This window comes from Polypterus senegalus, chromosome 8 (genome assembly GCF_016835505.1).
Source record: "Polypterus senegalus isolate Bchr_013 chromosome 8, ASM1683550v1, whole genome shotgun sequence".
NCBI lineage: Eukaryota > Metazoa > Chordata > Cladistia > Polypteriformes > Polypteridae > Polypterus > Polypterus senegalus.
The window spans coordinates 87,110,149-87,132,810 of record NC_053161.1 but is presented as its reverse complement, the minus strand read 5'-3'; the positions used below and the strand labels follow the sequence as shown (position 1 = coordinate 87,132,810).

At 36.9% G+C, this 22,662-nt stretch overlaps 1 protein-coding gene across 1 annotated transcript in view; it reads right to left on the bottom strand.

Annotated features, from left to right (window-relative positions):
* tes (testis derived transcript (3 LIM domains)) overlaps positions 1-19,218 on the bottom strand; it is a 41,053-nt gene extending 21,835 nt beyond the window's left edge. The window contains exons 1-2 of the mRNA XM_039761382.1: positions 19,023-19,218; positions 7,634-7,719 (exon numbers count right to left, since the gene is read on the bottom strand). Of these exons, the coding sequence (XP_039617316.1) occupies positions 7,634-7,719; positions 19,023-19,049 (113 nt within the window). The 5' untranslated portion in view covers positions 19,050-19,218. The remainder of the gene's footprint in view (positions 1-7,633; positions 7,720-19,022) is intronic.
* Between the last annotated feature and the right edge of the window lie 3,444 nt (positions 19,219-22,662).

The window sequence follows — 22,662 nt, the reverse complement described above, 5'->3', positions numbered from 1 at the left end:
TCCAGAGTCAAGGTCAGCAGCATACCATCCCCACCACATACAGTGTTGACACTGCACTTCTTCCCCCTACTGAGACGCCGGACAGTGGACCAGAATCTCCTCAAAGCTGTCCGAAAGTCGTTCTCCATGGCCTCCCCAAACTCCTCCCAAGCCCGAGTTTTTGCCTCAGCAACCACCAAAGCCGCATTCCGCTTGGCCTGCCGGTAACTATTAGCTGCCTCCAGAGTCCACCAACGGGTTTGGGGATTGCTGCCACGGCAGGCACCGACCACCTTACGGCCACAGCTCCATTCAGCCGCCTCAACAATAGAGGCACAGAACAAGGCCCATTCGGACTTAATGTCCCCACCTCCGTACGGCAGGGGTCCTCAATCCCAGTCCTGGAGAGCCGCAGTGGCTGCAGGTTTTTGTTCTGACCTGGTTGCTTAATTAGAAAGCAATTCTTGCCAATAAAGCACTAACAAGCTATGAAATTAAATTAACTCTGCTATGTCAGGTCATTCTCATATCCTAGATTTTCTTTCCCTTTCTATCATGCAAATGATTTGAAGGCTAAAATGGACGAGTAATTCTCAGTCCTTCACTTTTTTCTCTTCATTTTTCTTCCAAGTATTTAATTAAACCCAATAGTGCAGATAAATACGCACAGGTGTAAATGTAAATAAGCTAAATGGAGAAATGCTGCTCTCTCTTGTCATTTGCATGTTATTGATAATAAGGAGCAATTAAAATAGCTGTTTAAGACAAAATTAAGCAATAAGGGCTCAAAATCACTAAAGTGAAGCAGAAGTGTTATTTTAGCAATAAGTGCTTTTTATTAAGCAACTGGGTTGGAGCAAAAACCTGCAGCCACTGCGGCTCTCCAGGACCGTGACTGAGGACCCCTGCCCTAGGGACATGGTTGAAGTTCTGCCGGAGGTGGGAGTTGAAGCTACTTCTGACATGGGACTCTGACAACACGTTTGGGCCTACCAGGCCTGACCGACATCATCCCCCCACCATCGAAGCCAACTCACCACCAGGTGGTGATCAGTTGACAGCTCTGCCCCTCTCTTCACCAGAGTGTCCAAGACATGTGGCCGCAAGTCCGACGACATGACCACAAAGTCGATCATCAAACTGAGGCCTAGGGTGTCCTGGTGCCAAGTGCACATATGAACACCCCTATGCTTGAACATGGTGTTCATTATGGACAGTATAATTCCACATTTCAAATCTACACCCCCACACATTTATTGATATGCAAGGCTTTTACTTCTTTTGTGTAATAATACTATTTTTATTGACATTAAATTCCACTTGCCTTGTATCTACTTAAGTCTTAATTCTGTCCAGGTCCATTTTAATGATTTTACTTACTCTACAGTTTCAGACATTCTATTTAGTATGGTGTCATCTTCAAAGCTAAAGGATAAGTTTGATATTTTTCAAGTTATTTATCAACAATCATGGTATACAGTATATTAAGCTCCGGTTTAAAATAGTGCTCTAAAAGAGATTTTATTTAAACACATTTGCAAAATATCTTGTCTGTTCCTTCAGTTTACAATGGAGTATTAGGGTCCACAAGTCCACAGGCGATACAGAAAGCATTAACCTACCAAATACATCAATTTTACTAGTCAAAAAAATAAGAGTATTCATCTGTGTCTTGCAATTACACACATATTGCAAAACAGCGCATCCATATTACTTTAAAAGGGAAAAAAACAAAAAGCAAACCACGGTTTTCAGATTCAGCCATTTTAAAACGAGACTACCTATTCAATTTGATACCCCATTTATCTTACTCCACAGCAGTGTGGCACCCTTCAGTGCCAGCAAGGAGTGGATTCACCTAGGAAAGTCATCGTCAAATACCCATTATTGACACTGAATGCTGATTTTCAGATGTAAATCGCTGCTTTATTTTCTAGTTGTCGACAGAAGTAAAAACTGAAATCAGTCACACAATTTTATAATTTTATATTCTAACTCTCTATGGCAGCTTTTCTGCTACACTTCCCAAAGATACTGTATGCTACCACTGCTGTGAGAGAGAGTTGAGAATCTGAAACAAATTTCTGAGATATGCGAGTGTAGCAGAAGCCTTGATAGCCTTTCAAAAGTACGGGATGAGATACTACAACAGCTTAGCTATTAGCTAAAGAAGATTGATGGGTAGAATAGTCTTCTCTTATGTTCAATATTCTTAAATGTATTAATTTAAAACAAAATCTACAACACCAACTATTCAAAAAGTGAAGGGGTTTAAATACTTTTTGAATCTACTGCACACTCACTAATGCCTACATCTTAGTCATTAGAGGACTACTGTATTCCAGCAATTTTCTGTTGTAATCTATGTTTACATGATCTTAGCCAATTGGAGGCAATTGCCAGCGTACCCGTGAAGCTAGTCACCTAATCTGACACACCTAATGACCGAGATCTACTAGTCTGCAAAGGACTAGTAAAAAATCAAATGGGTTGTGTATGTAGGTTGGCAGAAGAGCTGACAACCAATGAATACATACTGAAGAATGTAGTGACAAGAACTTGCATGCTTCGCACCTTGCAAATACAAGAGAAATCTTGTATCTTTATGATGTCTCATATTTTATATATTAAAACAGAATGGAAAAAAGAAAAATGGGGTTACTGCTAAACCTTCATAGCCATTAACCCTTCACACAGTGGTTGTACAGGGCCAACTCTGTCAGGTGCCTGATGCCTCAGGATTTAAGTGCCATGACAAAAAGGGAAAAAAAAAGACAAAAAATAAGGATGCAGATTGCTACTGAACTCCCCGCAGCTATCCCATTCTACAGCACAGCACCACTTCCACCAGTCAGGAAAAGAGTCAGAAAAAGAGACAAGAAAAGCTGTACTGGAAAGTCTTAACCCGGTCATCAGAGTAAACATGCCTAGCAATTTTCAGATGTATAATCTGACATTTTGTGTATTTTGGTGTGGTGACAAGATCAGCAACTGCAAATTTGATATGCCCCCATGACAAAAAGCCACGTAAGGTGACATCAGCTTTAGATGTATATTATCTCCACTTTGAAGATAATTCTCATGTAAATTATGAAAATGATCACTCCCTCATCAAAACACTTTTTTCTAAATAACATTAATTTTACTAACTGCCACCTCTAGGATTTAGCCTAGATTTCAAATTTACCTTTTTTAATTTCAAAGTTACCTATTTTACTAATATTACTGTTTCCTCCCTTACATGAACCTGGCCTGCACTCAAATTCATGCAACTCCCCCAATGGAATTATTAGTTTAAACAGTTTTCGACTAACCTATTCATATGCGTTCCCAATACAGTAGAACCTCTGGTCACGAATGTTTCCGAACATGTACAAATCGGGATACAATCAAAAAAGTTTGCCAAAATTTTGCATCTGTTCACAACTGCACGCTCTGGTTGCAAACAAAAACACTGGCGGCCAGTTTCCCTACGCGTTCCATTCTCAGTTTTCCATTTTCTTTTGTTTGCATATACAGGGCCTAACAAAGCAGCTGATGTTGCAAAAGGAGTTACAATGTTAACCAAGCAGAGGCCTCAAGTGCTGGAAGAGGTGGAAAAACTGTTGCTAGTGTGGTTGAACAAGAAGCACCTTGCTGGCGATAGCATAAGCGAGGCGGTCATATGCGAGAAAGCCTGGATGATTCATGGCGATTTGCTGAAAAAAAAAATCCTTCTTCGAGTGGCGAAGGTGAGGAATTTAAAGCCAGTAGAGGATGGCTTGAAAAGTTTCACAAGAGAAGTGGCATTTAATTTTTTTCCCCTGTGCTTAAAACTCATAAAAAAGTGAGTACAGCGAGTGGTTCGTAAGGGTCTAGCGCAAACTCTTACAATGTTAGTTTTCTCTGTTGTTCAAGGTTTTCTCACTGTTATTCAATGTTTTTACATTTAGTTTACTATTACACTGTGCATTCTATGGTATAATTAACTATTTTTGTGCTTAAATATATATATATATATATATTTACATATAGTTTATAAGGTCTGGAACGGATTAATTGTATTTGCATACAATCTTATGGGGACATTAGGTTTGGGTCACGACCAAATCGGGTCACATCCAGAGTTTTGGAATGAATTACAGTTGTGACCTGTGGTACCACTGTACATTCTTGCCCTTCTGGTTCAAACTGAGCTCATTCTGATGGTGAAAGCTCCATCTGTTTCAAAAGGCTGCCCAATATGTTCTGAATCTAAATTCATTAATCCTAAACCAAGATCTGACCGATTTATTAAACCTTAATCATTGCTGGGATAGAATGTGGTAAAAATAGAACCTCAGTCAGGACCATCTAGACAATGACAAAGGGATCCAGCTCTGGTTAGTGTCCTTTCCATATACCCTGGGAGGTCTCATATATATATGTGCCCGGAATGCAATACACCACAAAAGACTCCTTATTGCTGGAACAAACCTGACTTCCCTGCTATTAATACTTCACTCTTATTAGAAACTGGTTTAGAGGTTACCTGTTGGAGCATACTGCTTTAAAGTTATCACACATGCAGCCCAGCTCTACAAGGTCCAGAAAATGTGTACACGTGTAACTTTGGGAATAGCTTTGTCCTCTTATATTGCAATTATTCCTGACTGTGACCCACCTTTCACTATCTCTCTCTGTACTGGAGGCTTCTGCCACACCACATATTGAGTGGAACTATCAGTCTAATGGGCATCTAAACAAGTTTCTCAAATATGTTATTAAAATGCAAGCTATCTTGTCTCTTTTCAAATTCAGCAACCTTGTACTGAAGGTGCTAGACTAGCTGGCACCTCACAAATATAAGTCAAATAGATGTAATGTGCAAAATAACACAAGAATGGTGCTGTATTGTCCTTATTTTTAAATTTATTTGGATGGAACTCTTTAGTCCCATATAACTACAATAACTTTTTATCCCTACTAACAACCTCCATGTTCCTTTGCTTTACTGCTCACTTTATTTACAGTGCTACTAATTGCACTAAAATGCCCCTGGGGAAAAAAAAAAGATCAAATTGCATAAAATCATTCTGGCCCTCTGGGTTTATTTAACTATGTTCTCTTTTTTGTTTGAAATAATCAAACCTGAGGCTAGGAGTTACTCTCTATATGATAATTGTGAAGCTTAAATGATCCTCAGTGAGAATACACTTGTAATGCTGCTAAAGAAGGCTCAGATATTTCAGGAATGACAAAAAAGACTGCAGCTGGATTGCTTGGATCCCAAGCTGTTTTTTTCCTTGCTTTTGCTTTGATGAAGAGATGTTTAAACAAAAGTCTAACTTAATTAAAGATCTGCATTTTAAAGTTTACACATGGTGCTGGTTAAACTGCACATTTTGTGGGATGATTTTAAAGTGGGTGAAAAGAACAACAAATTTCTGGTATTTGAGGGCTGTCTGGCTTGTTTCAAATTCCAGGCAGCTTGCTTACGCAGGTTGACATTTATCGATAATTTTTAACCTGATCAACAAAGGGTTAAAAGCACTGGAATCAATTATCAAAAGTTATCTCATATAAAACTCACAATTACAATCTTACCAATGCTTAAGGTTTATCATGTCACGAAAACGATTACAATTTTTTTTTTTTTTACTACTGACAAAAGACAATTGAGTAAGACTTTAGTACCAACAAGTTTGGTCAAAGACAATTTTTAGTTATAACTTGTACCGTGTGTTAATATGAGATTACTTGGCATCAAACTGCCAAATTCTTACCAGTTATGCCTAGGAATAGATTTGACTTATGAGTAAAACAGCACCAGGTCATTAAACAAAAAAAAAAATCTGTAAAATATGCCTATATAATATACAATCCCTTTCATTTTTTAACATTACAAACAGAAAAGATCAATTAATCAATCAATTTTATAGTGTTCTGTTAAAATACCGTATAAGGTCATAGAATAAAGCATTGCTTCATACTAAAAAATAATGATGCATAGATGTAAAGGAATTTGCCACTCAAAGCTATTTTTGTCAATGATGTATGACTTTAAAGGTTTCAAAAATGATTTCATTCCTGACTAATGTTACTTGTCTGAATATGCTGCATATAAAATACAGAGCAGTAAAATACTAAGAAGGATGTAGTCATGCACATTATGTGGAATTAGCATTTTGGGTTTCATATATTAGAAGTTAGATGTGGTGTGCATTACAAAAGGAAAACAAGTATGCAGAATCTGTCTAGAAAACTAAGGACAGCCAGCACACAATAGTGCAACTGTAGAAGGGGGCTTGCACAATAAAGTGCCTAGAATGGAAAAAGGCACTCAAAATTTAATGGACGGCATTTACTAACAACAAATATAGCTGCACTTTTGTTCCTGGGCAGTCGTATATTTTTGTTGATCTGTGTTCCTTCCATTCTCAGTTTATTGTACATCAAAAAGCATGGCCAAGATATTTGGAACATAGGAGTAAAAACAGATTTACTCATTCCAAACACATCACAGAGAAGCCAACTTTGAGCAGTAAATGAAGTGGCTAAAGCTTTACATTTCCAACGTGTGGAGGAGGGTAAATCAAGTCAATCTAGATGGTGATTTCCCAATGTGAAATTAGTGCACGAATCAACAAATCCTCATGCACTGTATTGGTCCAACATTATCTGCCATTCCAACATGTTCTTAATCAACATGGGGTTCTCTGTTTTTCTTTAAACTTTAATATAGCTTTAAAATATATTTATTTTTTGTGTCAATGCTCAAGGTGTTTGAAAATTTGCAAATGAACACAGTCCATAGCAGTCCAGTTCTCCTAATATGATGTCCCATTATGAGTGTTCAACAGGCCTTTGTAGCAAGTTAATGTAGATTATTCCCTGAAAACTAGATTAAAAACAAAGTTTACTCTAGTTCATTGTTAAATAATACAGTAAATATTATATATTCACACACACACACACGCACACACAGTATAAACATTGCAATATATTAATACAAAGCAATACATTTATTGCTGCATTAATCTTGCCTATATTTTACGTTTCAAATGCTTCCTTAAATTCAAATCACACACTAAAGAAATTATTAATCATTAGTATAGCTAAAGGAGTTTGCCAACTGCATCAAATAAACTAGTATCATGTCAGGAACAGCAGGTTACAGTACATTCTCTGAAAATGCTCGTACATGAATGACAATGACAATTTACAGTGTAAAGTGGATTTGCTAGACTATGTAAGTAACAATTTCTGCTATTTAATTTATTTCAAGTAACAGTATTTTGGAACCGAGTCCTTGTATGTATGTATGTATGTATATATTTATATATTATACATCAGTTTTATTCACATGTCATGACATTACCCAATTAAACTCAAAACTATTACTTCAGCAAGTAATTATTTAAGCAAGCTTAAAACATTACATTTTATTTTGAATTCCTTACTACTTTTCAGATGATGGTACGTGTCTCACTCAGCATTTCACAATAGTGCTGCTCATATTTTATGATTAACATACTTTGGCAGGATGCTTCAAATTGATACTTTGGAGAATACAACAGATGTTGTTTGACCATGCTCACTGTCAAATTATAAAAACATATTACATTCAAATGAAAAAAAACTTTCAAATTGGTGCACGAAAGAGCATGCAAGAATAATTGTAGATAATACAAACCTCCAAAAGTGTAATTCAAAACCTTCACATTTGTCTTTGCACTTTAAACATGCAGCGCCAGATCCTATTTCATGGCCTAGGGTCAACTGAGAAGACAAAAAAAAACCAAGAAAGCAAATTATGAAAAGCAATGAAGATAATAAGCTTTTGTTTTTAATTATACATAAAATGCAATTTTTGCAGTTTATTCTAGAAGCACAGATAAAGGGCACAAAATTTTCAAAACCTTTTTACATTTAAAATAACACTCTGAAGGAGCTGTACATGCGTTAAACATGTATCCTTTAAGTGTCCTGCCTGTGATCTAGTTAGCCTTCCAATTTATCTATACTAATAAAAGGCAAAGCCCTCACTCACTCACTCACTACTAATTCTCCAACTTCCCGTGTAGGTAGAAGGCTGAAATTTGGCAGGCATATTCCTTACAGCTTACTTACAAAAGTTGGGCAGGTTTCATTTCGAAATTCTACGCCTAATGGTCATAACTGGAAGGTATTTTTCTCCATTAACTGTAATGGAGTTGAGCTGGAAAGACGTGGGGGAGTTTCGTGTGACATCATCACGCCTCCCACGTAATCACGTGAACTGACTGTCAACGCAGTACGTAGGAAACCAGGAAGACCTCCAAAAAGCGCTTAAGAAAACATGCATTATATAATTGAGAAGGCAGCGAAACAATAAGAAGCGCGCGAGTGACATATACTACCATATTCATGAGTGCTGCTACCTCGGAAAGAAAGCAAGGTGTAAACCTAAACTTTAAATTAAGTTCATAGACAGGCTACCGCTGGCGTTTCACATGCCCACAGGTAATGCGGGATACAAGTTTAATGAGAGGACGCAGGATATAAACAAGAGTTTTGATCACTTTGTAACTAAGTTAAAATTGTAGGTGAAGGGGTGTGCTTATGCAAATTCCGAGAGACTGTGTTTGTGGGGGATTGACAGTTAAGGCGGGTTGGGGAGTCACGTCATCATCTCCCCTCACATTTACCTCATTTCGCTCGGAGCTGAGCTCCGCGGCTAACGCCGTCTTCCGAAGCAACTTCGTCACACTGCCACCAAATACTCACAGAAAAATCCACAAGTTAATACACACGCTGTCTCTAGAGTTTCTCTACACTGAATCCTCCAGGCACTACTTACAAAAGGTTACATTGACAATCGTGTTACGTTATTTTTAAAATATTTCCTTTTCTTAGCACAAGCACAGCTGAGAAGCTTCGATGCATGTGCTCCATAACGCTGCTAAAAATAATGCATTTAATCACACTTTGCATTACAAGCAAAGGGGAGCTTTTGTCAATGCATGATTTCCTGGTACACCGATTACATTGTTGCATCTTTCCCAAGAAGACTCATGGCTGTCTTTGCTCAGTATTTAGTAGAAGCACCCTTTTGAGCTAAGAGTCTGAATACTTAGGACCATGTGATATTTCAGTTTTTCTTTTTTAATAAATCTGCAACAATTTCAAAAATTCTTTTTTTTGTCTGTCAATATGGGGAGCTGTGTGTACATTAATGAGGGAAAAAAAATAATTTAAATGATTTTAGCAAATGGCTGCAATATAACAAAGAGTGAAAAATTGAAGGGGGTCTGAATACTTTCCGTACCCACTGTATATGGTGGAGGTTCCATCATGCTGTGGGGCTGTGTGGCTAGTTGAGGGACTGTGGCCCTTGTTAAAGTTGAGGGTCAGATGAATTCAACCCAATATCAACAAATTCTTCAGGATAATGTTCAAGCATCAGTCACAAAGTTGAAGTTACACAGGGGATGGATATTCCAACAAGACAATGACCCAAAACACAGTTCAAAATCTACAAAGGCATTCAGGCAGAGGGAGAAGTACAATATTCTGGAATGGCCGTCACAGTCCCCTGACTTGAATATCATCAAAAAATCTATAGGATGATTTGAAGCAGGCTGTCCATGCTTGGCAGCCATCAAATTTAACTGAACTGGAGAGATTTTGTATGGAAGAATGGTCAAAAATACCTCCATCCAGAATCCAGCCACTCATCAAAGGCTATAGGAAGCGTCTAGAGGCTATTATATTTGTAAAAGTATTGATGTAATCTCTGTTGGTGTGCCCAAATTTATGCACCTATCTAATTTTATGATGCATATTGCATATTTCTGTTAATCCAATAAACAATGTCACTGCTGAAATACTACTGTTTCCATAGGCCATGTCATATATTAAAAGGAAGTTGCTACTTTGAAAGCTCAGCCAATGATAAACAAAAATCCAAAGAATTAAGAAGGATTCACAAATTTTTTCATATGACTGTATACTCATTACTTTTACATGGAACTGAATTTGGAGAAAATAGTTATTAACCTATATGAGGAACTAATTTTAGGTCTCTATATACTGTAAACAGCACTGTATGCAGGTACAGTTATGACCTCAAATGCAATGTTTTTAAATGAGCCCAGTGAGAAAGGGCTTCCAATACATTTAAAGGTTTATGTTGAAGTTTCTCCAAGAACAACTGATAAACAGTTTATGTCTTAATATTTAAATGCGACAAGACATTCTTAAGGAATGTGGTGCAAATGGAAATGCTTATGGAAATGTTCTTCCTTATAAGGCAATGTGCTGTATTTCTTAGGAAACAGAAGACAGAATGCTTGGCAAGGGACTCACTAAAGTGATTTTTAGTGCACCTACAATATTTGTACCGTGAAACTATGTTTACATTTTTAAATCATCTATGAATAATGACTTTAAGCATTTAATATGTATCTCTCAATGACTTACAGCAACAGGTTTGCTTAATGCAATAAGGCTGCATTAGAATTCAGAAACATAAGACTGAAAATATAAAATCTAAATACAGAGAGTCCCTGGGTTATGTACGAGATAGGGACTGTAGGTTTGTATTTAAGTTGAGTTTGTATGCAAGTCGGAACAGGTACATTATTTTAATAAATGCTATTGTTGACCAACTGTAACCAAGTGCTCTGCCAATGAATGACTGAGTTTCACCTCTCTCTCAACTCTCAATGTAATGGTGATGGTTTTTCTCTTCTTTACTGTATTACCAGCAGTTGCATCAGATTTGTGTTTCAGAGACATTATTGAAGGGTGAAGACAAATGGTTAAGATGAGCTCTTCTGCACAGCACTGTACACGCTATCACAGCAGGAAGGCACCTGACAAGAGACAACTTCCTGCTATGTGCGTAACAGTACAAGCAGGCTTGCTATTGAGAATATGTTGCCTGCAGCGTCTGCCCAGCGAGAAGGAACACGGTGAGGCCAAAGGCGTGTAGTGAATCGCCCACCACTGCCCCCATTCAACAGGCAGCCACCTGAGGCACACTACAATGCTACTCCCCGCCCGCCTGTTCACCGTCAATGTCCTCTATTCAGCCACAACCAGGTCACCGCTTGCAGCATCACCAGTCGCCCACCAAGATCGAACAGGGCAGCCGTGTGTGTGGTGGGTAGGCAGTGAAACGCCCCCCTCTACTCCATACAGGCTGCGTCCAGTCAGGAGCAGTAGCTGTGGCAGTATGGTGAGCGGACAGCAAACCGCCCCATCAAGCCACTGTCCTGCACATGAGCGATAGCTGTGGCTCTGGTGACTATGGACCAAGGGTCACCGCATGCTGCCGGGAGCAGCCCGAGGGACACTACACTGCGCAAGAAACAAAATCACCCCCCTCCAGCCTCTGTCCAGCCACCACTTGCAGTGTCCCCAGGCTGAAGAAGGCGGAACAGCAGTTACTGAGGCGCATGCGTCGCAGCTGCGGCCCCATTTGTAAGTCGTAGGTCGGATGTCCGTAACTTGGGGACTACCTGTGATGAAGTAGTGTGTTATCATGATAGGTCACCAAACTGTTTAAAGATGTGAAGTTGTTAAAGTATGGGATTAGGACCAGTTGTGAAAGCCATATTAATGTCAGAAACACAAAACGTAACTTCAACCAACAACCATTTATGCAAATGAAAAAAAACGGATCACTTTAAATGTTACATTAATGCTAATAATAATGCCATGACCTTTCCTCTTTTTGTTGGGAAAGGTAAAAGTTACACATGATATCCTTAATACATGTACCTAAAAGCTGTTCATAAGATGTTCTTAATGCACTAAATTCAGGCAAAGTGGCCTCACTGGTCTTGAAAAATGACCAGTTTTGGCCAGGAAACTAATAAATAACCAAAAACCAGAAAAAAAAAAGCTAGCAAACCCTGAATGCAATTTCTACCTACTTTAACAACTTCCATTTTGGATTTCTTTTGATATATTATGTGATAAGTAAAGACAGCAGTGAAGATAGTACTCAAGCATCTGCATTATGTAAACAAACTTTTAGTACAAGTAAGAATACAAGTGGAAAAAAATATTGGTGAATTGAATGTACTATGTGGGAATGTTTAACTACAAAACTACTCAATGTGGTAAATCTATTTTTTTGGACAAAAGATTTAGTGAGAGTCTATATTAAGTGTAATTTTTATTTAGGTATATGCATGATACCAGCAATAATGTAATACTCTAAAGAAAAGCTACTCAAACCCAAAAGGTTCAAGCACAGGCATTATACTGGAGTAGGAAGAGTAATTGAAACCATGCAATATAAGAAAACATTAATCACATAAACAGCTCAGAGGCACAGTAGTTGATACAAATGGAGACCATTTGTGTGGTTGATCGTGCACACAACCAGTGATAAACTAGCATCCTGCTTTTTGCCAGGTAATGCCAGAATGAGCTCTTGCTTGTCATCTTGTATTAAAATGAGAGAAATAAGGAAAATGGTTAATGAAGTAAATACTAATTACTCTATAAGTATTTTGGTTAAATGCGATTAGATAGTAATAAACATTCCAAAAAAAGTGTAAATTACTACTTTCAACGATGCAGAGTATTTGAATCCTCTACCACCTAACAATGTGAAAAATATATATTTTTCTGATAAATCCATGTTATGGAACAGCAGTACTTAGTAATTCAATAAACTACTTTAACAAAATTTCATGTACTATTGAACTCAAACCTGAAGTAAGGAAAATAATTAGTAATAAGTTATTGACATGGTTGAATTATATTTAAAGTAAAAAAAAAAAATAGATACATAGAATTAAGGATACTGGCATAAATTTTACTACACTCTGTACATGAGACATTATTGACGATATACACTTGTCATTATTAAAATAATGGCAATAAATAACACAAGGTAGTTAAAACTTAAAATACAGTAGAATAAAGTTTGATTGTTAGCTAGCTTGATTCTCTTTCTTTCTACCTTTTCTATAGTTTCAGAGGGAAACATTAGCACTTTACTAAACTAAGAATTATTTGACTGTAGGTACTGTGTTCTTTTCTTTGTAGGCCACATTCCATTTTCTGTAAACAGTAGAATGATGAGCTTTACCAAAAAGCTCTACCTTGGTCTCATCTGTCCACAAGACGTTTGCCCAGAAGGATTTTGGCCTCGTCAAGTACATTTTGGCAAACTCCAGTCTGGCTTTATGTTTGTGTCAGCAGTGGGGTCTTCCTGGCTCTTCTGCCATAGAGTTTCATTTCATTCAGATGTTGACGGATAGTTCGAGCTGACACTGTTGCAACCTGAGTCTGCAGAACAGCTTGAATATATTTTGAAGTTGATTGGGGTTGTTTATCCACCATTCGGACTATCCTTCGTTGCAGTCTTTTATCAGTTTTTCTCTCCCGTACCTGTCCAGGGAGATTAGCTACAGTGCCATGTGTTATGAACTTCTTGATTATGTTGCGCACAGTGGACAAAGAAACATGAAGATCTCTGGAGATGGATTTGTAGCCTTGAGATTGTTGATATTTTTCCACAATTTTTGTTCTCAAGTCCTCAGACAATTCTCTGCTCTTCTTTCTGTTCTCCATGCTTAGTGTGGCACACTCAGATACACAACAGAAAGGTTGAGTCAACTTTTCTCCATTTTAACTGGTTTCATGTGTGATTGCTATATTGCCAGCACCTGCTTCTTGCCACAGGTGAGTTCAAACGAGCATCATTTGCTTGAAATAAAACAATTTACCCACCATTTTGAAAAGGTGCCAATAATTTTGTCCAGCCCATTTTTGGAGTTCTGTGTGACACGTCGTCAGATTTGGCTTTTTTCCATATTTTTGTGTTGTTCCAATGCACATAAAAGAAATAAATGTGTATACCAAAACATTTGTAATTGCAACAATTTTCTGGTAGAAATGGTGCATTTTCTGGGAAAATTCCAGGGGTGCCGATAATTTCGGCCATGACTGTATTATGATGGCATTACAATTTGCTTTAAATATGAGGAATTTAATGCAGAAATAACCTTGGGAAATGACTACCCAGTTATATACCACATACAGGATTATGTGCATTTACACTGTGAAATTTTAAACTATCTTTGCAGTTTCAAGAAACATCAGTATTGAGCTAGTATGAGTTTTTATGTTCCACATTCTAGAGACATGATGATTAGGTTGACTTGATAACTCTCAACTGGTCCAGTGTGAGTGAGTGTGGGTGTGTGTGTGAATGTGCTCTGCAGCAAATAGGTATCCTATCCAGTGTTGATTCCTTCTTTGCGACTTTTTCAGAAGAGACTCCAGCCTCCAGCTAACTCCAAAAAATGGATTTTAAGCAGGCTCAAAAATGGATGGATGAACCCATGGAGGAATGAATGAATGACTTCTGAAATAATGTGAAATCGGATTCTAAATTTCATCTTATATGGATTCTTCTCTGTGCTTTTCCCCTTGTGCTTCCAGCAGGGGCAATTTTCTGTGAATGATTGCCACTTCAATTTAAAAAAAATAGGAGACAAAGTGACGAGAAAGGCTCCTGGAAAGCAGGATAAAGGAAAACAAAAATAGTGCTTGAAGGCTTTGATTGGGGAAAAAAATGTTTTCATCAAAGCTGGCAATGAAAAAAAAAAACCTCTTAAAAGACCACTATTTTCTCTACTTTCAAAGTTAAAAATAAATACCAACAACATTAATAAAGGATATCAAGTGGGTGATAATAATATACAAGCAATTTTAGTAAGAAGAGGTTATTCTGCATGAAATGTTCATCTTATGTTAATCACAAAATAATTTAAAAAAAAAATTACAACAGGTCCACCACTATTATAACTAATGAAACAGATGGAAAATAGTAAGAGAGAGAGAGAGATTAAAAAAATGCTTGTTCTTATCCAAAAGAAACTTCTAGCTTTAAAAAAGACCTTTATATGTAATTTTTAGAAAATACTAAAAATATAAGCTGCCAAGAGGAGATTTATTAGCTATGCACATAAGTTCATAAGATGGCAGCACATATGCCATCTCATGTTAACGCCAATCAATTATAAAGCCAAGAGAATACGATTTTTAGGTAAAATATACTTAGAATGAAGTTACAGGATATATATCGAGTAAAAATTAAGGAAATTAAGGTTTATTTTAACTGTATATTTTAATATTAATTCTCTGCAATTCACTATAAGACAAGTTAAACTTGCACTAAATGTGCAAACGCTTACGGTAGCAAAGCTGCAGTCTTCCCGCTTACTCTCATACCCATTGCTATGCTCTGACAGTCTGCATATAATACAGTATAACAATATATTTCACAGCATTATTGTGCAATTTGACACTACAGTGTAAACTCAATGAGCCTGCATAATTTCAGCTTCCCTGCACTTCAGTGAAAGGAAAAAACTAAGGATTACAAAGGCATCCCATAAATACAGCAGGTGATGCTATTTTTTTTTTTATTTATTTTTTTTTTTTTTTAAAGATGAATTCAAAGCCATTATATTTTTTATGCAGATTTAACACTGTGTTCATCATAGTGAATTTGGAACAATGAGGAGAATCAGGATGATACACAGGCTGGATCTGTACACTTCTCAATGTTTAAAACAAAATGTGAGCAGTGCGGTCTGAATCTGGAGGAAGTCACTAACAACTGTGTTTGACGCAAGGAAGAGAAAAAAGATAATAATAATACACTTAATACTTAATAGGCACCTTTCTTGGCACTCAAGGTCACCATACAATGAAATTAAACAACATTGGTAAAATAAAAACAAAGAATGATAAATTAAAAAGCAATAATTTGCAAACAAACAAAGATAACAGGCAGAAAAAAGATCTACTTGGTGCTCCTCACAACCATCTTTCTTCATCAATATACATTTCATTTTTTTTTTTTTAATATGTACAGAAATTCATCATAGAGTACTTTACAATGTTAACCTGTTATCTGATCAACTTTCAGACTTTCAAAACAGTTCACATTACTGTATTGCACTACAGTTTAGCGTGCTTACAATAACAGACGGTGGTGTCCTTGGAAGGTATCGTTTATTGCCCCAAAAAAACCCTTCGCCTGAAGGTGTGACCTGGGATAACATTTTTTTGTACCAACTGATTAAATATCATGTATTATCCCATGATTGGTTATATGATCAAATGTGATAGCATACTTTAGGCTTATTTAATAGGTAACTATTAGTTTTCCAGACACTCTTTCTTTTCCCAAATTCACAAAGAGAAACTGAGATGCCTTTTTTTCCCCAATATGACTTACACCTCTGCATCCACTTTTTTTCCCCCAAATGAGACCCACTTACATGTAATGATTTCAACAAAGACCTACAGGCTACACGTGCAGAGTGCAGAAGATTGCCAGATACTTTATTGTTTGCAATGTGACCCCAAACAGGCCCCTTGCCTAGTCTATGCTTCAAAAAGTGTATGTAAGTAAACAGTTGTACAGTATCCTTATTTTGTATGCCTCCTTGGACAAAGGTGACAGTTAAAAAATAGTATTATTAACAAAGTCAAAACATTTTACACCAGTTTAGTGCTTCTGATGAAGGTGAATCAAAAATGTGAGCAGAGAATGCATGACTGGAAGTTACACAATTTAATACTTTTCCCCAAAAATAATCAATTTATTCTAAACAATCAATAATTTGATATAGAAATAAGTAATAATACTTATAAGCTTAGAAATAATCTAGTAGTAGTATGAGGGGGCATTTGACGGCAAAGCAAGGACAGAGTGAGGGATAAACACTAAATTTAACTTTTGCACAAAAAATATTCTCCTAATTGCCTTTTGAGGGCAGCTTTGTCTTATTTTCGTACTGCTCTAATGTCATAGGACTAAGTGACATTTGCCTTTAAAATATTTCTGTAATAAAGTTAACATGTCTTTAAGATAAAAAATATGGGTGTTGAGCAATTTTCTAATATACACTGTACTGCAATAAGGACAGTTAAAAGGAGGGTTACTTCCTACCATTGCCATACCGATGGCACAAAACTCTCTTCTCATTTCCTTCCTTTGAACTCTTGGCCTCTACACAGACAGCTCTGCATAAAAGACTTCAAACTTCAGTTAAGCATCTCCAAGTCAAATATGCTCCACATCACAAAGCATTCTGTACAGCTGACATGTTCACAGCTGCAACAAAAATCTCAAACTATTAAAAACATCTGGGTTGTATTTTTATTTGAAAAAGGCAACTTCATACACAAAACTGTTTCTGTGACACATTCCTGATGATTCCTCTTTTACATGAGATATACTCATATCTGACCACATCTCCTGTGCAGTTTCTACAATAAAAGTCTTCTCCAACATACTCATTATATGCTGTTGAACCAATTTTCATATTAGCTTTGAACTTTACACAGTGTTCTTATTTGACAGCATCGTATAACATACTATTGGGCAATTTAATAGTTTTTTGTTTTCTAACATGAGAGTACATTTAAAATGTTTCCTACATTCAAAATATTGAATGTGACTTGGCACAGCTTGATGCAGCCTATCAAGATTAGATAAACTACGCAATTATGGACTGGTAGCTAAGGAGCTTAATTTGAAACCACAAAGTTACATATTCAGTCCACACCCTGCTTTGACTCGCTGAAACTAACTGCAATGAAAGTGTATTCTTCACACAAGCAAATGAAAAGAAAAATGAAACTATGACTGAAAACTCAAGATTAGGTTTTTATAAAATATGACTTGTATCATACATAAAGTATTTTGATCAGCAGAAGAAATAGGAAAGCTTCCCAAGAAAAACTTCATGATTTGCTTCACTGAAATAACATCTATCCATTATCCAACCCGCTATATCCTAACAATAATTCTCAATTCTGTTTAATCCATTTTAAGGAGCAGAGGTGATCACAAGGTTTGCCAGTCTATTGCAATTAAAAGGCACTATAATATCTAAATAAAAATCATGACAAACATTCCACTGAAACCCTTTAGAGGCACTTTCTTGGCTTGTTTGGGTGGGTATGCATCTTATTAACTGTATTAAAAACAGCTTTTATTCGTTCAAGTTGCGTTATGGAGGAGACTCTTTTTACTTGACTGTAAAGTGCAAGTTTATGAGTGAATACATTTACCAGTTGTAACTTTTTGTTGCCCAATCCCAGTCTTTTGTGGTGAGCCTCCTGAACATGCACAATGACTGGGAGATTAGGGGGGAAAAAACGGGTTTTGGGCACCGACAACTTCCACGATTAACAGGATAAATCGAGGCTGTCACAAATTATTAATGACAAATGTTAAACAATAAACGCACTCCAACTTACTGTATATACACTAGACAGAATTTACCAAAACTGAGAAAACCTACTCCGGCACCATAGACCCTTCATCCTCATCTACTTAAATCTCCAATATTCAAGTTCCTGGGCGGTGGGGCGTGAACTGGCAGGAGGTGCAAATAAGGAATGAACCATGCACTTTCGCTCTGTTTTGTCAGGTCTTTAGTGATGAGGCGAAAATCGTTGAAAACCTACACGATAATGAGATGTGCAGCCCACAAAGAAAACGATCAGGATAGGACTCGAATCCAAATCCCTTAATTACTGTAACTTGGCCAAGACATCAAGATAAAAGTAAAGCGAAAGTACCGTGTAAAAAAAACAGAAAACGCATTTACCACTTTAAGAAATGGAATGCTATGCTATAATGACAAAAGGCTCGGGAAAACATAAAATAAAACTTAAAAGATAAAACATATAAAAGAAAACGGAAAAGGCTGCATTCAATTAAAGATAAGCTGAACTTGACTCACAGACAACGCCCATGCCTTTACGGTTTGCAACTCAAGAAGTCCACTTTCGTTACCTGAAAGTCTTCTGCATTTTCTTTAACTTTTTTCCTTTAAGACAGCATGTGTTTTTGGAGGTTTAAAGGTGCAAGACCTAAGTGCATCCTCAACGTAGACAGTGGTATATACAGTACAGAAAAGTATGGTATTTCATATTAAAAGTCTTCCTTCCTTATTGTTTTAACTATTTAGCTAGAAGGCACGGTTAAACAACTTACAATAAAATATTTCTCATTCTTTAGCTCTAGTTAAATAATATTACAAGTTTACCTTTTTTGCTTCTTTTTCCAATTCCATTATCAAGGCTGATTAACAGCGTGTACAATGAATCGTCCTGGATGAACGGACGAAGAAAACGTACACCTCGAGCAATGGGGGCGGCTTTGTACTACAGTATTCTCTCCAGTGTTTGCGCATTCAGATGTATCATGATAGACACTTCCGCCTTTTAAAACCTCTCCATCTAGACACAATGAAATCGAAGAATACAGCTGGAGTTAGCCAATCGGTGCTCGGAGGAGGTTTGAGCTTTCACCAATTGGAGTGAAAGAGTTACTCATTGGGCTCACAATTCTCCTTATACAGCGTCGGTGAGAAGGTCTCATTTACTGTAATCGTGTCATTGATTCAGTGAGTTCCGCAGTAGTGACCTTAAATGCATCGGTATGCTCACTAGAAGGATAAGTACCGCATGCGATTTAAATAATAAATATATTGACAGCTATTTCGTGTTGTTAATGGATTTTCATTGATGATTTCATGTGAATGAAAAAACGTCATTTTAGCATAGTAGTTTTAAGACTGAGGTTAATTTTCAGACCCTTACATCTGAGCTTTCCAGGGTTATAGCAGCATGAGCAAAGGATGTTAGGGCTGCAAAGGATTTGAGGCGGTAATTTAGCTTATATGCTGTATTTTTAAAGAAAAGTGAATCATATTCATATGCCACTTGGAATTAACCTGTCGTAAAGTGTGTGTGTGACGATAAAATCAGCGGGGAAAGAAGGTATAAATTGCAACATTGGTTTAGTTTTTTGCATCTTTCTTTACCAAGATGAGTATATATATACAGTATATATTTTCACATTCATGTATGCCTCTTATATGAGCTATGGGTATATACTTGTTTTGGCGAATTTCAATATTCTTGATAACTTATGCCAAGTACAACTATCAGTTTAGATAAATGTGTGTAAATTTGACTTAGCATTTTAGTACTGATTATATTTTATTCACAAAATGTGTAAACAGAAATAGCATATAAATATAACAACATAACATAATAAACATGTTAATTGTTTGATAGTAACTTCATTTTACAAAGACAATACCAGTTTTAAAAAATGTTCTTTACAATTATAAAAATACAAATCCTTGAAATTCAAAACTGTTTTTTTTTTTTTACTTTACAAACTTCTTGGAAATGTATCTTGGAAACAATCTTTCCAATACATTGAGCACAGCAAAGGTGCTACATAAATAAAATGTATTGTTTTATTATTTTCTTAGCTGATTGACTCTCTGGTGATAAGGTTGCTGAGAATTATATGAATCATACAGATAGACATACTCATATTATTAGCACCTCCAACAGGACACTTTTATAAGGTAGCTATTTCAGATAATGAAGGCAGAAGTTTTGAGGTAAGGAAGGCACAAGTTTTGAAAGAAGTTTGTTACACTCACTAATTATGGTGCAGCACAGTGGTAACGTGTTGCATGTTGATTAGCACAAGCAAATAAGAAGTTTCTCTCTGTGGGGAGTTTGCATGTTTGCATGAAGTCTGATACACTTCTGTAACCCTTCACAACAAAGCAGCATACCACTGACCAGTTAGTTGTGCCCTTTGAGGCATGTAATCAATATAAACTACACCCTTAGCATCATAAATAATTGTGCATATGACTTTGTCAGAACTGATCTGGACCTGGAATTTCTTTATTGCCGGAGAATCACCAAAATTACATTCTTTGTTTGTTGTTTGGACTTATTTGCTCATAGTGACATATCAATGTTTCAGTAATAGTTATGAAACACTTTTTAACTTTCACAGTGTCCAAATGCATTAGCTCAAGAAGTTCACTTGGTGCAGTGAAGCTTCATTGCAGGAATAAACATTTTCTGCACACAGCATGCACAGACATTTATCATGTTAAACTATAGGTAAACAATGGATTCAGTTGACTCAAAATTATTCCCTCCCTATAGTGTCAGTTATCTCACTCTTTGATTCTCCATTTTGATTCACTCCAAAGCAAAACATTTTCTTTTGTTGTCAATATCGGAAGGTTGTGAGGCCTCAACTCATTTTCAAAAGATATCCTGAAGTAAAAGGATTTTGCTACCAACCTCTTCATTCTAGCATATGAACAGGCTTTTCTGGTAATCATATACTAGGGGAGAATGAATCTCCAAAGTCATATCTGTAATGTTGACCAGTCTAGAACCCAAGTTCTGCTTAGTGAACGCTTGCGTATTGTAATCTTTTTAGTTAACCAATAAAAGGTGTCATTTTGCTTGACTTCTCTTTTGTCCCCCAAAATAGAATGGATCTTCCTTATCTGATCTGAGTTATTAACCCACTTAAGTTCCTTTTTTAGAAACAGTCATTCATCGTGGCGATTTCAACATCCAGCTTGACACTCCTATATGTAAACTGAGAAATGAATTCCTGTCCTTGCTGGAGTGTTTTGATTTGGTGCAACATATTGATTTTCCTACCTACTCTGGCGGTCATATATTAGACCTGATCTTCACATCTGGTTTATCTGTTGGCAACACTTACAGCAGTGATTTGGGACGCTCTGACAATAAAGCAGTACTTTTCACTCTCTCATTACCTCTTACCTGTAAACGTCAAATTTCTTTCAAAACCCTTAAAAATATCTGTTTGTCCAGCCTTACTGTTTCCATTTCTGATCTCTTTCTGTCTTCCCCTATTCCATTAACGCTAGATAGTCTTGTTGACAACTATAACTTAGACCTTCATTTAGCACTAAATAAAATAGGTCCTTTAAAACATAAGGAGGTGTCCTTTAAACACTCAGCTCCATGGTACAATTCAGAGTTATGGCCAATGAAAGCAGCTGGCTGACACCTTGAAAGAATGTCACATAAGACTGGCCTCACTCTGCATGTCCAGGCTTTAACTGACCATCAAAGGGCTTACATAAATACACTAACTGCTGCCAAGAACACACATTATGGCAGAATAATACAAATTGGCTATGATAACCCAAGGGTTTTGTATTGTCATAGTTAATAAAGTACTTCAACCTGGATCTGTACCACTTACCTTATCTACTGAAGTCTGTGAAAAATTCCTCCACTTAATCTATACTAATAAAAGGCAAAGCCCTCACTGACTCACTCACTCACTGACTCACTGACTCACTCACTCATCACTAATTCTCCAACTTCCCGTGTAGGTGAAAGGGTTAAATTTGGCGGGCTCATTCCTTACAGCTTACTTACAAAAGTTGGGCAGGTTTCATTTCGAAATTCTACGCGTAATGGTCATAACAGGAACCTATTTTTGTCCATATACTGTAATGGAGTTGAGCTCGATGGCCGTGGGGGGCGGAGTTTCGTGTGACATCATCACGCCTCCCACGTAATCACGTGAACTGACTGTCAATGCAGTATGTAGAAAACAAAGAAGAGCTCCAAAAAACGCTGAAGAAAACATGCATTATACAATTGAGAAGGTAGCGAAACAATAAGAAGCAAGCAAGTGATGCATACAAGCATATTCATGAGTGCAGCTACTTCAAAAACAAAGCACGGTGTAAACCTAAAGTTTAAATTAAGTTCATAGACAGGCTGCCGTTGCCGTTTGTCATGCCCATGGCTAATGCGGGATACAAGTTTAATGAGAGGACGCAGGGTATAAACGAGAGTTTTGATCAC